Source organism: Candida orthopsilosis, assembly GCF_000315875.1.
Source record: "Candida orthopsilosis Co 90-125, chromosome 4 draft sequence".
NCBI classification, from domain to species: domain Eukaryota; kingdom Fungi; phylum Ascomycota; class Pichiomycetes; order Serinales; family Debaryomycetaceae; genus Lodderomyces; species Lodderomyces orthopsilosis.
In genome coordinates this window covers 890,109-905,435 of record NC_018297.1, presented here as the reverse complement: position 1 = coordinate 905,435, position 15,327 = coordinate 890,109, and the positions used below count along the sequence as shown (strand labels likewise).

Genomic DNA, 15,327 nt, shown 5'->3' with positions numbered 1-15,327 from the left:
GAATTAGAAAATAGAATGCGTGATAATGAAAAAGAGATTCGTGAGATATAAATGTGTATTACTTTTGTATCTATAACATATTGTCAAATCTTCCGCTAAAAGCGTTTTGCAACCATGACAATAGTTTACCATATACGAGTGTATTTGCGTTATGGTAATCAATATTGTGATTACTATCCGGGAATATTTGCATATCATAATTTTTAACGTTTGCAGAATTGAGTTGGTTAATAAACCACATGGTATTCTGTAAATGTACATTGTCATCGGCTGATCCATGCATAAGGAGGAATCTGTTAATGTTTTTGAAATTTTCCACAATCCGCACTCTGGCATACTTTTCATAGTTGGGGTTCTTGCTTGGTTGGTTCATATACCGTTCTGTGTATATAGAGTTGTAAAACAACCAGTTAGTGACTGGGGCAATAGCAACTCCATACTTGAATACTCGGCCATTATCATATTCCAAAGTTTTCAATGTAGTGAAGCCGCCGTAAGACCATCCCCATAATGCAACCAGACCTTTGATGATAAAATCATTTGCCAGCATATACTCTGAAGTAATCAACTTGATATCTCTTGGCTCCCAGTAACCAATTCTATCATTAGCAAATGCTTGAAATCTCCAGTCGTTTCCTCCTGTTCCTCGAGGATCAATCACAAGCACCACTGCATTTAACTCTGCACTAGCCACTTTTAAAAAATCAATGTCAAATTTTTTCAACACATTTTGTGAACCTGGACCACCATAAGCGTGAACTAAAAGTGGATATTTTTGTGCTGGGTTGAAATTAGGAGGCAAAATTTCCTCTACAGATAATGCTATATCATATTTTGAAATTTTAATCTGCCTATGAATCACCGTTGGAAAGTTGAAGTTTTGAAAATGCTTCTTTGATACGTCAAAATGATTAACCATTGGGTGTTGTAAGATTGCCTTCTCTAAGGTGGCTGCATCCTCTAAGGAGTCATGCAATTCAGCCATGTCAATTAGTCTTTGCCATGGTTGGTTTGGTCCTTCATACTGGAGGTTCAAAAATCTTCCATTTCGCGAAAATGAAGCGATGTAGTATCCATCCTCTCCCAAGCTAGTAATTTCAACATATTTATCCCTTGAAAGATCATATCCGACCAAGTGAGAGTCCATAGCACTTTTCTCGTTGGTGAGAAAGTAGAGAAAATTTTCAGCTCGGTCATAGAATGCCTCACTAATGGCTTGGAATTTGTTTAAAATCTTCAGTGGCGTGACATCATCCGGCTTGTTGAATAATGCTAGATAATTTTTACCATCCACGACGTAGTTATCCACGTATGAACCATCTATTACCGTAATTGGCTTCATTTTCCCCACCCAACCGCCATATAACTTCGTCACGTTAACTGAACCTAGTAACCGCAAACTGGTTGCACTTGATGTAAACAATTTCTTTGAAAGCATTTCACTTGTTCTATCGGTTTCCTTTACCAAAAAATTATTTTCATCAATCCAGCTAGCTTGATACACCACAAAATCTCTTCCCAAACTGTCATCTTTGTCCTGCAAAGCTTCAAGTTTTCGCTCATCCATATGGTACACATAAAATGAAGGTATAGGGTTCTGTGTCCCGGGTTTGGGGTATAAAAGTGAGCTTTTGATTGGGTATTGATCCACCTGTTGATACCTTTTATCACTTGATTGGTCGTATTGCATACCCACCTCAGTATTTATCTTGACATAGTAATCAATATCAACGTCCTTGATTTGAGTATCGTTAATCTTTGTGAACACAAAATGTTTCGAGTCAGGCGACCACCAAACCATGCGATCAGTTGCAACTACCTCCTCTTCATAAACCCAATCAGGCTTCCCATTAAAGATATGTCGTGACCCGTCAGTGGTGATTTGCTGGGCTTTATTGTCAGATACGTTCTGGATATATATATTATGCTCAAAGGCAAACAAGACAAATTTACCATCGGGAGAGAATTCAGCAAAATGCAACTTCTCCAAGCGTGAACCGGACAATTTTGATGTGCTCTTCTGGCCACTGCTTTTCACTGGTGGCTGAATAGGTGTGTACATTGAAAGTTGGGGATTGTAAAGCCAATATAAGGCAAATGACAGGTGTCTCCATTGTTTCAAAGTGTCAGTTTTGATAAGATGAATATTGTTGAGTTGATCAATAGGATTTGTGGGATTCAAAGCCACTTCTTCAATATTGAAAAAATTATTCTGATAAGCGAATTTTTTTGACGGTAGAAATACAGCCTCATATTCACTATTAGCCTGCCTAATCAAAAATGAATGCAGAGTTGACGTCAAGTAATAACCTCCTCTTTTATCTTGCGGTGATTGTTTCTCATTTAACCAATGTACTTCTTCTTCATAGGTCAAATAATCACCATTCCTCCAACCATCAAACGTGAGATTCTTCAGGCGTGGATCGTACTTTGCTAGGGTAACGTTTAGGCCACCCAAATGCACGTTTGTTTGCCATTTGGTGTTCGATATTAGTTGTGAAGGACTTTGATGAGAATAGGCCACAATACCACCTATCCATAAGATCAAACACACCATTCCAACAATACTGCAATACTTTAAAGGAAAGCCCTGTTTTCGATACTTTCGTAAAATAGATTGATAGAATGGGTCACTATTAAAATCGTCCTTTGTTTCACCAGTTCTTAATGCACAGTTTTCAATGTCATCTAAAAAGTCTGATGATCGAGAATCGGTGGACAGCTTAGAAGGGAGCTCTTCTCCTAAAGCATCTTCTTCGTTGCCAGAGGTGGATCGTCGATGACTTTGATCCACCATTTCATATTGTTCTATACGTTCATCTGAATTGAGTTTTGAGTACATTGTGTCTGCTTGTATCTATCATTGAGCATGTGGTACCGTGATGGTGAAATGAGAAATAAAAAAGCTAATTCCCTGGAGCCAGTGAATTGCGATGATGCTTTCAAAGTACAATTGCAATCCAGGCGTGTCAACTTATGTAGAATTGTTCGTGTTCTTTTTTTTTTTATTTCTCCTGTTTTTCACGTTTTAGTGGCTATTGAACGCCAAGAATCGACAAGGTTCTGTAATGTATTGTCAATGAAGCGAATGTGTCTAGTCAAACAAACACACGTTTCTCTACATCTCCATGCCTCATCTCTTTGGGCTGCTTTTGCAAGTTTCAGAGGTGTTCCTTTGGTGTCCCAAATAGGCAAGTGATCGACAGTCACAGAAAATCTCATATTACAGCGTAAGAGGACCAGGAGGTTATCCTACAGACAGTTTCATCAAGGTAAATGATTTTCTATGTTCTTAAATAATATAAACATGGCTATGATGAGGAGTCTAGTTTTTGTCGTGGAAATTTCTGAAAAAGTCCATGCATGCAGTGAAAACGACTAGCAAAATACCCCCACCTGGACCCAATCTCAAAACTTTTGGAATGAAACCTTTGTACAATGCACCAAATCCCTCTTCCTTATATACCATGGCCAATGAAGGGTATGTCCATCTGTATCTTGAAGAACCAGCTTGGATTCTGGATTTGACAACATCAAAAGGCGTATTCAAAACCGTACCAAAAGTACCTCCAATTGTACCCGATGTCAAGTCAAATAATATCTTTTGTTTGTTGTCTTTTGGTTTAGGCATCAATGACTTGACTTGATGAATACATCCAAAGTAACCAGCATTCCACCAAATGTGTCTCCACATTGTCAGTTCAAGACCCTTGTATAATCCTAAAACACCATTCTTTTGAATAATATCCTTGATAACTTCACCCATACCATTGAATTTAGTGGTTTTGTCCTGCAATCTGATCTTGACCAATTCAAATGGAACAACAACGAACGATTCAGTGGCACCGGCAGTGGCACCTGTAAGAATAGCCAAAGGTTGAGTCATAGCAGTAACTCCAAAAAAGTTCTTGTAAAATTTTCCCCATTCGTCATTAGCAGCAAATTTGGTGGCTCTCTTTGGAGCCTCCATCAAGATAGGGGCCGTGATACCTTTGTATAAACGTGATACACCTTCCTCTTTGATAATTGTTCTAATACAATTGATAGTACCTTTAGTAGCATTGGTAGAGTCCAATTGTTGTCTTGTTTTGACGACATCCAAAGGATACATAACAAGAATCTCAGAGACTCCTGCAATAGCTCCAGAAGCAAACTGGTATATGAATGGTAATGGTGATGGTTCTGCCATTATGGAATGTTGTTGGTTGTTCTAACAATGAATATGGGTCGGTAGTACAAAGAAAAAAAAATAATCCCTTGATTTGATAAGATTTCGTTGATTATTGAGTAAGTTAGTTGACGTTTCGATTGATGGTTAAAACAGCAGCTTAAGGCTCAATTGGGTTCGTAATCTTAACAATGTAGCGAAAAGTCAATATAATATCACCAAAGTAAAACTAGGAATAGTTTTTTTCAATTCAGAAGATAAACAGAGAAAAGTGGGTGGTGGGTGAGAGGTTATAATTTAAATTTTCAGTTGATAAATTTAACTTACTAAATTTGTGGTGAAGAAAAAGGAATCAGTCAGCCGACAAATTATGAGACAGAAAATATATTGAAGCTAATAAAACCATCTGCATTAAGAAGCGGGGTGTAGTTCCTAATTATTCCGTGTACTAGCATTTTTGATCATTTCTTGGAATGGGGCTAATTATGTTATTACCGCGTCAATTCTTTTAGGTCTCAACATTGACATGTTTAACCTGAGATCTCTTTATGACCTTTATTCGACTGAATTTGAATGACTTTAACCCCACTTCAACTTATCACGTGACCGAGTGACAAATTTAGTCGTCACTTTCTAAATTGATTGCTTCTTGATGACTACGATAGACTCAAAAGGGCCACCCTAGTTTCGGCGGATGCCAAGTCTCCCCTCATGGGCGATGCTGTTCTCGAAGGTGCCTTGGCTTCACCGTGTTTTTGTGTCTTCTCGCATCAATCTCTTCCCTTTCTGTATAAATTTTTCACCATCGCATAAAAAAATATCTTTCAGAACACTTTTCCTCTTCTTCTTCTTCTTCTTTGTGCGGCAGCCAAAGCTTTAACCGTGTTGCTTGTCTGTTCTTTTATATCCTTACGAGTTGGCGAGCGTCAAGCTTCTGGCGAGATTAAAATTTTACACAAACGATCATCTTAACGCCCTTTCATTGAAATTGTATGAAACGAATTCAGTGAGGGCTGGTAGATCAAACATTTATTTGATTAAACATATGTAGTACTCTTACAACCATAAACCTCTTACTAATGCCAACGAAAAGTTGATGGCTAGACCTGCTATTATTGCCATCTTTTGCCTCTTGTTGAAGACTGTGTCGTCGACTAAAAGAAACACTACCGAAATAACACCGAGAAACACACCAAGACAGAATCCAAGTAACAAGTCCTCATTGATTCTTGTCTCGTCGGCATCCAATGGTGTCTGAGGTGGTACTTGGTCTCCAGTTTCAGGCCCTGCGGTTGCGGTATTGCCAGCTATACCTCCTTGTTCTGTTGCGTCATTGTTTGATGTCGACTCAATCCACCTTTCTTCCAATTGTCTTAAATTCCGTTGTCTAGTCTCATCTTCTTCTAAATCAGCTATTTCACTGCTAGTGCCAGCAGAACCCTGTCCATATATTTGATAAAATTGTCGTCTTAAATCACTGACATCCTCCCTTGAAAACCCTTGTTGCAACAAACGATCAAAACCAATCACATTGGGCGTGGTTGTAACTTCCTGGGGCCTGTTGTCTAGCTTATTCTCATCCTCGAGTTGTTGTCTGGTTAATTCCTCACTCACAACGCAATGAATGTATATTGAGTCATTGTCGGACAAAGTTGCCAACCGTGGTCTCAAGACCTCCTTAGAAAAGTCTGTTTTCTCATTTAATACACGCCCATTGTAAATCAATTTCAAACGCTTGGTTGAACATTGTGGCAATTTGCTCCTAATGGACGCTTTCAACCATGTTATATTGATCAATTTGTTGACATCGTCTTTATCAAAGTTTATACTAATTGGTAATGTTAGATCAGGAATCTGTTCAGTAGATGTTAGAGCGTTGGTGAACCTTATAACTAGCTCGAGTCTCATTTTGTAGTTCTCTCGTTGTGGTGTCAATGTAGTTGACTTGGGAGTAGCTTTGATTTTTGTTCGTTGCGCTTTCTCTATTTTACGCCTGAATTCATTCAGAAACACCGAGTTTTCAACACTGAAAAGAAAAAGAGTTAAAGAACCAGAGGGCTTTACTCTAATTTGGTCCACAGAGATCTCGAATCTACTTTTACTACATCTCCGCAACCTGTGCATCTCGAAAATTGAATGGGCCGGAGATAAGTGGTACACGTTGACCGGGTATCTCTTATTGGCAACTCTTGATACCTTTAGAGACGGTTTCACCAACTCTTACATATCTACATACCCGCACTATTGTTCTGACATTGCCCAAATGTAGTTTCCTCATTGACTGATATTGAAGATGACAAAAATTTTGTCGGGGTTAACAATCTAATTCACTGCGGCCAAAATTTCACACTCCTCGCAACAACTACATTGAACTAATTGCCACCTATCAATAATCATGCCATCAGTAGGCTCAGATATCAACAGCACTGTTCAAAAAGTGAAGGGGTCAGTAGATGATCAATCAGTGACCGATCAAGAATCAGGGTTGAGATACGCTGCCTACGCCAATAGATTTAGAACTATCTTGTTAGCTTCTCACAGATATGTAGCTTACACATCAGATATTGGGGAATCATTCAGACCAGTAGCACATCCATATTTGGTCAAGGCTGGGTATGCAGTATCTTGGCTCTATATTATCGGTGATGTTTCATATGCATCTTGGATAACAAAGATGAAAAGTGAAGGAAGATACACTCCAGGATTAAAACCTTGGGATCAACAGCCGCAACCAGATGCAATTGCTGCTGAAACGTTCAAGCAAACCCATAGCTTAGTTGACACTGATTGGAGGTTGAGTGCCTTGAAAAGAGGTATATTCCAGAGCGTCGCTTCTATGGGTTTGCCTGCGTTTACTATTCACAGTGCCGTGCGTTATTCATCTTACATTTTCAAAAACTCGGGTAACAAAGCATTGAAAACATATGGTCCCGTTGCAATAGGTTTGGGAATTGTTCCATTGTTGCCTTATGTTTTCGATGAACCTGTTGAACATGTTGTTGACTGGGTGTTTGACAAAGGTGAAAAGTTGTATTTAAAGGAGAAATTAGCATAGCTATCGCTGCCTATTAGACATTTTACAACTAGATTAGATTAAAATAGACATAGAAATTTGTAATTCTTACTGTAAAGAAAGCAACGAAGGGTTATACAGAGGTGAAAGGCTCTGAATGGTATAGCACCAGCGGCATTACCGACTTGTACAAAATTGCCCCACTATCTTTTGGACGAGTTTATATGCCCGCAATTTTTGCAAGTTTTGACATCCAAGTTTGAGTCAAATGCAATGATAGCTTCTTTAATTTGCGTTCCCAAATCAGTCAAGTAGAAATCTGTATGGTAAACGATATCTTCACAATTACTACAGTACCATCTAATTGCATCATTAACACCCTCTGGACGATCTTGTTCAACAACTATACCTATCGTGTCTTTGTAACGACATGGATTATGGGGAATGTTTGGTGGCAACAAAAAAGAGTCTCCCTCATTGATGAAAATATCTCTAAACTTTCCGTCGTCAACAACTTTTAAGCACATAGTACCTTTGTATTGATAAAAGTACTCCGGAGTTTGATTAATATGATAATCGCTTCTTTCATTGGGACCACCAACTATCATCACGGTAAAGCCACCTCTGTGTAAACAAAAATTGTTCACTGGTGGCCTCAACTTATCCTCATTTTCTTCTACCCATTTATGAATGTTGATTGGAGGCGGTAACATTGAACTGTGGTGTGTATTGGATCTTGGGGGATAGTACCTAGTTAGTCATTCTGAAAAATCTAGAATTGCGAGAATCAGTCAACCGATATGGAGGAAGCACAAAGAATTTATCAACTGCTACCAGTCTAACTTTCTGGTGCGATGGATCTAATTCAAGACTACACATCTGATTCGGACAGTCCGAAAGAAGAGCCTGGAAATACCGACTCACTGAATACAACCGAAGGAGGGTATTTGTCACCACCCGCACCCCCGCCGATACAAATATTTCTGCAACAATACCAAAACATGCACTCAGCATCCAAAGTATCAGCCATGTTTATATCTATACCGTGGACACCATTACTAGCAGCATTATCGCAACTTGAAAAGGCAGTGAACCATGTCGTGTCACAAACTCCGGCTTTGTCACAGAACCACAAATTTATTGTACCTAACAAGGACCCTTTTCGAGTAGAAAAGCACCATATCACAATTTTCCCCACCTTGCATGTGAAAGAGGAGTTGGAACAACAATTTATTAGACGAATGAGTGAGAGAGTGGGTAGGATAAAACCCCCGGGAGACTTGATCAATAGCCGGAGTGATCATCATTCCCCCCTCTCGAAGATTCTCAACAACTCCAAACCATCGATTAGTTTACATTTAGAGGAACATATGGCTATCGCTAAAAGCCCGTTAAAAGACTCATTATTTTGCATACTACGAATAAGACAAACTCCCGATACTTTAAGATACTTTTCCGATTTGGTAGAGTGTTGCAAAAAAACAGCAAAAGAATTTGATGGACAATTGCAATTTCCTCACTTATTAAATGATCCGATGCATGTATCAATTGCCACGGGATACGTTACTAAAAGCATCTTATCTATTGAGGAGATTGACAAACTCAATCAACAAGTTGGCACCATTGACGTCAGTCAATTCACAAAAGATATACAAGTTGTTGTTGATGAGTTGACTATACGAAATATGTATGAAATGACATCAACCTCACTTGCCCTTGTATAGACACGTATTTGCAACTTTAGAAGAGGTAAAGAATTGATGTGTAAAATGCTTTAGGCTTCATTATTTCCGCTTTTGTAGTAAAATCCAATTACCGAACTTGCCAGATTTTAAATTTTGTTCCATTGAGAAAATCGAACCTTTCCCTTTCACATTGAACAACAAAGTATCAAATTAAAGCCAACACGTACCAACCACGCATTACTCTTATAGCTCACCACAAAAATGTCAAAAAGACATCAAAAGAACATAGAGAAGCAGTTGTTAGATGTGGTCAATAGTAGAGGTAACGACAACAGGTGTGGTGAGTGTGGTGCAGAATATCCAACATGGGCGTCATACAACTTGGGAATATTTCTTTGTGGAAGGTGTGCTTCGGCTCACAGACGTATTCTTGGCCCACCAAACTATAAAATATCAAAAGTTAAATCTTTAACTTTGGATAAATGGTCGGAACAACAAGTGGATAATTTGCGTAGAGTGGGCAACGCTCGAGCCAAGAAAAGATGGAATCCCAAGAGAATTCCTTTCCCCTTTGATGGTGATGATGATGTAGCCGCAGTCGAACAATATATTAGAGACAAATATATATTGGGAAAATTCCGTGACGATGATGTTGACCCATCCGAGTTCGATGACGACAAAATGAGTAAATACAGCAACGACGATAGTCATTCTCGACACTCGGCAAGGCTGAGATCAAACAGTACAAGAAGTATACAACAATTACCTAAGTTGACACATCGAAAATTGACAACATATGAATATAGCCAGTATCAATTGCAACAAAATCAAATGCGTAATTTTGGATATCAAGACAAAGATGCAGCGTTGGAGAGTTTATTATTAGCAAACGGCGACGTTGAGTTGGCCATAGATATATACAAACAAGATGCTAAAATCAATCCAGGAAAGGAAGAGATCGCACCAGGATTACCAAGCAGACCACGTCCATCCACCACACAAGCACAATCAACGACACCAACAGGTCCTGTGTCTTCTAATTCTGACTGGTGGAGTAATCCTGGATCTACGGCTGGATCAACGACTGTGTCATCAATGCCAACAGGGGCACAAACAGCTCCTCAAATATATCAATATACTGATCCCGTCACAGGTCAAGTGTCATATGTTGACTCCAATGGGCAAGAGTATTTGGATCCAAATAACCCTCAACACCAACAACAATTGATGAGTATGACAAACCCACAACTAGTGGCCCAACAAACCAATAAACAAAGTATCATGTCTTTGTATAATCAACCAACGACCGTGTCTCCTCAGTCCCAAGGCGCACAACAAACACAACTGTACTTTCCGCAACAAAATGGTCTTGCACAACCTACGCAGACAGGGTTGAGTCAAACCGGTTTTGGATATATACAGCAACCCCAACAACCTCAACAACAGCAACAGCAACAGCAACAGTTTACTGGTTTCGGTCAGACCCCTCAGCCTCAATTCACTGGGTACGGGCAACCGCAACAAACTGGATTTTACAACCAACAAGGGTTTCGTTGAGTAGGGCCGTCTAGAGTGCATATTCGAGGAACCCTTACATGTATAGTAATTGAGAATTAAACTTTTCTGTACTTCTGAAGCTATATATTTATCTCTAAGTAAACACAATCTGATTCTACAATTTAACCTTTGCCTTCAAGTCATTACACAAGCCAAGTGAAACGTGTCTAGCCAAGGTCAAGGTTGTGACCATTGGGTTGACTCCAGACGCTGTGGGCATACAACTGGCGTCTGCAATGTAAATGTTTGATGCTTCGAATAACTTACCATTGGCGTCACAAGCGCCGTAATTTGGTCCCTTGCCCGACATTCTACAAGTTGACATCTGGTGGGCTGTACCATAAGGCGTACCAAAATCATCAAGAGGGATTTTCGCAACCGTTTCTCTCCATTCAACATAATCCTTATCAGTGATGGACCTCCTGTCTTTGGATTTCGTTGACTTGAAAATAGGAACCCATGGCTGTGGACTCAAGATTCTTTCGGCTCCCTCAATATATAATATATCAGCGGCGAGGAGAAGGGCTTGCAAAAGTGCGTTTTTGTCAAACTTGTTGATACTGTAATCAATCGATATCGCATCTGGTCTACTTGGATCTGCTCCAACAGAACCGGCAGAAGTATCTCTTGTAAGCAATAACATGGAGCACATGTGGTTGCAACGCAAAATCTCTTGTCTTATATCATCACTACCTCTCCATGGAAAGAGTGCAGCATGTAGGAATGGAGTGGCCAAAAGTGTTTCAATTTTTGCACCATGGGCTTTGCCATCCAAATCTTCAGCCTGAGTGCACACTGCAGTCATTATTGAGTTATCAAAATGGTCAGCTTGAACCTTAGGTCCAAAGTCACCAAATAGGACCGTGGCAGGATGTAGCTTTAAATTCTGACCGATATGTTTGTTTTTGAAGCCGGAGTTACGCAAAACCAGAGGAGTGTTTAAAGAACCCCCAGAAACAACAAATTTCTTTGGACCTGTAACTTTAAACCGAGTCCCTGTAACCTCATCTTGACACAAGAGACCAGTGGCGACTCCATTAGTGTGCAAAATTTCGAGCACTCTTACCTGATCCATGAACTTCGAACCTGTAGCAGCAGCAGCTCTGAACCAATTGACAGCCGAACCTTGTTTAATGCCATACTTACAACCCAAGTAGCAAAACCCACATGAATGTGATGGATGACCTCCAGTATTCTGATCGACCGCCTTACATACATAACCTAACTTAGTGCCACCTTCAATGAGGACTTTATTGGATAACGAATGCTTGATCCCTTTCGTGGATGCGCCGATTTGTTTCCACACATAATCTTGACACTTATCATAAGACTCAGTTGCTGCGAAATCTAGACCATATTCCTCATACCACTCTTTTCTGACTTTGAATGGCGTTTTGAAACAAGCTAGCCAGTTGACGGTAGTACCTCCTCCAAAATTTGATCCCGCCAATACGACAATTTGCAGGTTCTTAGAAGACAAGACCCCTTTGTTTTGATAGAGAGAGTCCACTCCTTCCCTATCATTGAAGTTGAACTCTGATGGTGAATAATACTTTCCTTTCTCTAAAATCAAACTTTTGTAACCATCATTTGCCAATGTGTGGGCTACTACCCCAGAACCAGCACCAGACCCGATGATTGCAACATCAATGTCGGGTAAGTATAATTCTGTATCATCAAATTCAGGCTTTGACATCATATCATATCGAAATGGGTCTAGCTCGAAACCCTGATAAGCCGATTCTTTCAATTCTCTTCCAGGATAATGAATAGCCTTGTAATGCAATTCATTTCCTAAAACGATCATTACATTAAGGGTTGCTGACAGGATGGTTCTGAATAATTGACGCTTTACAGATATGGGGGAATCACGCCAAGCTGCTAACAATGCCTCGCGCTCCTTCAATGTCATATCCATGACTAACGTGAACGAGTTGGTCAACATTGGAGCAAGCACCCTCGAATTTAAGATCAGCATTAGTACAACAAACATGCGAATAGAATCAATAGTACCCCTATTAATTGTAGACAATATTCTTTCTTTGAAGCCGGGTATTTGTGATGGTCTATTAAAGGTTGTGATATATTCAACAATTTCCTCGTCTGTTAAGTCATTACCAACGACATCCTTAACAAGATTAAAGGGAGCTTCGTGAATGATCCCATCTGAAAGGGCTGCAAAGACTTCAACATGCTTAGGTTCGGCAGTATCTAATAGAAACGAAGACATGATTAGTAGATGTGAAATCACAATTAATGATTGACGGAGCAAACAAGGTTAGAATTTCCTACAAGCTTCCAGGAAGGACATAGTGAGAGCATTTAATCCTTTTAACCCCTAAAAGTTCTGTCCTAGATGCTATTGTTCTGTTCCCTGAGCCTTCCTTTCCAGATCTCCTCAATTTTGCAAAAAACAATAGAAAAGTAACACAAAGTACTATTTTGCCGCTTTCCATAGATTAGATCTTTCTATTATTAGAAACGGACTTTAGGTCCTTACAATACAGCGATAACACGGGGGCGAATGCATGGAGAAAGCCGTATATTCAGAATATACATTGTTTTGGGATTTTGTTATACGGCCACATGTCACTATTTTTTCTTAAAATGAAGCGATTGTATGCCTTACTAGCATATTCAAACCTTATCATCATCTAAAAAAGCTTGTAAATATATAGAGGTACACAAACGATAGCAACTACAAATCAGATACTCACTAAAACCTAGCTTTTTCTTTCAAATCATTGCACAAACAAAGTCCAACATGTCTTGCTAAACTCATCGTGGTCACCATGGGATTGACACCAGAAGCTGTTGGCATACAACTAGCATCTGCGATGTAAATGTTGGAAGCTTCAAAAAGCTTACCTTTCGTATCACAGGCACCATATTTTGGACCTTTACCAGACATTCTGCAACTGGACATTTGATGAGCTGAAGCAAGTGCAGTAGCATGGTTGTCGATTGGTAATTTAGCAACCTTCTCTTTCCATTCGACAAAGTCCTTGTCTTTAATAGATCTATTTCTCTTCAGTTTCTTCGTCTCAAAAATAGGAACCCATGCTTGAGGACTCAAAATTCTTTCTGCACCTTCAACATATAAAATGTCTGCTGTGACAAGTATTGCTTGCAAAAGAATGTTCTTGTCGAATTTGTTAATACTATAATCAACATACAAAGCATCTGGTCTTTGTGGATCACCATAAACTGAGCCACTGGAGGTATCACGACAAATTAAAGCCATAGCACATAATTGATTGTGTCTTAATAAGTCCTGTTGAATTTGCTTGCTATCTTTCCATGGCAAAGCGGCAGCTTGAAAAAATGGTGCATTTAAAAGTGTTTCAATTTTACAACCATGTGCTTTTCCATCCAAATCGTCAACTTTGGTGCACACTACGGTCATAATTGAATTTTTACAATGATCTGCTTGAACATCGCGACCAAAATCACCAAGCACTGAAACACCAGGATGTAACTTCAAATTCTTTCCAATGTTTTTATTTTTGAAGCCGGAATTTTGCAAAACAATAGGCGTATTCAATGATCCACCAGCAACAACAAACTTCTTGGGACCAGTAATCTTGAACTTTCTTCCAGTAACCGTATCTTGACACAAAAGACCACTTGCAACACCATTCTTATGTAAAATTTTGACCACCCTAACCTGGTCCATAAACTTAGATCCATTTGCAGCAGCTGCACGAAACCAATTGACGGAAGATCCTTGTTTGATACCATGTTTGCAACCCAAGTAACAAAATCCACATGAATGAGCAGGATGGCCACCAGAGTTTTGGTCGATTTCTTTTACGGGGTAGTCCAATGCTTTACAACCATCCATTAACACTTGATTGGCATAGGAGTGCTTGATTCCTTCCGTTGAAACACCCATCTGTTTCCAAATATATCCTAGACACTCGTCGTACGAGCCAGTTGCAGCAAAATTCAACCCGTAGTCATCATACCATTCTTTTCTTACTTTAAAAGGTGTCTTAAGACTGGCAGACCAATTCACGGTGGTACCTCCTCCAAAGTTAGAACCAGCTAGCAATAAGATTTGCAGGTTTGTTGACGTCAAGATTCCTCTATTCTGATAGAGAGAGTCTATACCTTCCTTATCATTGAAGTTAAAGTTGGAACGTGCGTAGTATTTTCCTTTCTCCAACACCAAGCTCTTGTAACCGTCGTTGGCCAAAGTATGCGCAACTACCCCAGCACCAGCACCGGATCCAATTATAACAACATCAATGTCTGTCAAGTGTAAGTTTGCATTATCAAATTCTGGCTTAGATAACATATCATACCTAAATGGGTCAGCTTTAAAGCCTTCATATGCTTCTTCACGCAACTCTCTTCCAGGGTAGCGGATAGCCTTGTAGTGTAATTCGTTTCCCAAGACTAATAATGTGTTGATTGTCAATGTAAGCACAGATTTGAATAATACTCTTTTTACAAATATTGGAGAATCTCTGAAAGATTTCAACAATTGTTCACGCTGGTCTAAAGTCATATCTCTGATCAAGATCAACGAGTTTGTAAAAAGTGGAGCAAATGTTCTCGAGTCCAAAATGTTCATCAAGGTTATGAATTTACCTGTTGCAGCAGTGGTATTGCTGTTTATTGTAGTCAAGAGCCGTTCCTTGAACCCAGTGATTTGCGAGGGTCTATTGAAGGTCTTGGCATATTCCTCAATCTCCTCATCAGTTAGAGAATCACCAACTACTTCCTTGATGATGTCAATGGGTGTGTCATGGATCACCCCATCTGAAAGGGCTGCAAATACCTCAATATGTCTAGGCTCTGCAAGTGGTGGCACCGTTGAAGCCATAGTGTTTGTACTTTGTGAAGAAGTGGTAAATGCCTTTGAGCCAAATGAAACGTGGAGCCAACCAAGTTTTATA

At 39.6% G+C, this 15,327-nt stretch overlaps 9 protein-coding genes across 9 annotated transcripts; 3 read left to right on the top strand and 6 right to left on the bottom strand. All coding sequences in view use genetic code 12, as the record gives it.

Moving 5' to 3' along the window:
* Positions 1-70: 70 nt before the first annotated feature.
* Positions 71-2,842, bottom strand: CORT_0D04600 (Ste13 protein; the record flags this gene model as incomplete). Its single annotated transcript, XM_003869386.1, has 1 exon — positions 71-2,842. One exon carries the CDS (start codon positions 2,840-2,842, stop codon positions 71-73), a length of 2,772 nt encoding a protein of 923 aa, XP_003869435.1.
* Positions 2,843-3,325: 483 nt separating this feature from the next.
* CORT_0D04590 (Odc1 protein) lies at positions 3,326-4,189 on the bottom strand (the record flags this gene model as incomplete). Its single annotated transcript, XM_003869385.1, has 1 exon — positions 3,326-4,189. One exon carries the CDS (start codon positions 4,187-4,189, stop codon positions 3,326-3,328), a length of 864 nt encoding a protein of 287 aa, XP_003869434.1.
* A 1,035-nt stretch (positions 4,190-5,224) lies between these two features.
* Positions 5,225-6,292, bottom strand: CORT_0D04580 (hypothetical protein; the record flags this gene model as incomplete). Its single annotated transcript, XM_003869384.1, has 1 exon — positions 5,225-6,292. The coding sequence occupies one exon, from the start codon at positions 6,290-6,292 to the stop codon at positions 5,225-5,227; it is 1,068 nt and encodes a 355-aa protein (XP_003869433.1).
* A 271-nt stretch (positions 6,293-6,563) lies between these two features.
* On the top strand, positions 6,564-7,223 carry CORT_0D04570 (hypothetical protein; the record flags this gene model as incomplete). Its single annotated transcript, XM_003869383.1, has 1 exon — positions 6,564-7,223. The coding sequence occupies one exon, from the start codon at positions 6,564-6,566 to the stop codon at positions 7,221-7,223; it is 660 nt and encodes a 219-aa protein (XP_003869432.1).
* Positions 7,224-7,384: 161 nt separating this feature from the next.
* CORT_0D04560 (3-hydroxyanthranilic acid dioxygenase) lies at positions 7,385-7,894 on the bottom strand (the record flags this gene model as incomplete). The annotated part of the gene is made up of 1 exon (XM_003869382.1): positions 7,385-7,894. The coding sequence occupies one exon, from the start codon at positions 7,892-7,894 to the stop codon at positions 7,385-7,387; it is 510 nt and encodes a 169-aa protein (XP_003869431.1).
* Positions 7,895-8,035: 141 nt separating this feature from the next.
* Positions 8,036-8,905, top strand: CORT_0D04550 (hypothetical protein; the record flags this gene model as incomplete). Its single annotated transcript, XM_003869381.1, has 1 exon — positions 8,036-8,905. One exon carries the CDS (start codon positions 8,036-8,038, stop codon positions 8,903-8,905), a length of 870 nt encoding a protein of 289 aa, XP_003869430.1.
* A 222-nt stretch (positions 8,906-9,127) lies between these two features.
* Positions 9,128-10,423, top strand: CORT_0D04540 (Arf3p GTPase activating protein; the record flags this gene model as incomplete). Its single annotated transcript, XM_003869380.1, has 1 exon — positions 9,128-10,423. One exon carries the CDS (start codon positions 9,128-9,130, stop codon positions 10,421-10,423), a length of 1,296 nt encoding a protein of 431 aa, XP_003869429.1.
* Positions 10,424-10,538: 115 nt separating this feature from the next.
* Positions 10,539-12,653, bottom strand: CORT_0D04530 (hypothetical protein; the record flags this gene model as incomplete). Its single annotated transcript, XM_003869379.1, has 1 exon — positions 10,539-12,653. The coding sequence occupies one exon, from the start codon at positions 12,651-12,653 to the stop codon at positions 10,539-10,541; it is 2,115 nt and encodes a 704-aa protein (XP_003869428.1).
* A 486-nt stretch (positions 12,654-13,139) lies between these two features.
* On the bottom strand, positions 13,140-15,254 carry CORT_0D04520 (hypothetical protein; the record flags this gene model as incomplete). Its single annotated transcript, XM_003869378.1, has 1 exon — positions 13,140-15,254. One exon carries the CDS (start codon positions 15,252-15,254, stop codon positions 13,140-13,142), a length of 2,115 nt encoding a protein of 704 aa, XP_003869427.1.
* Between the last annotated feature and the right edge of the window lie 73 nt (positions 15,255-15,327).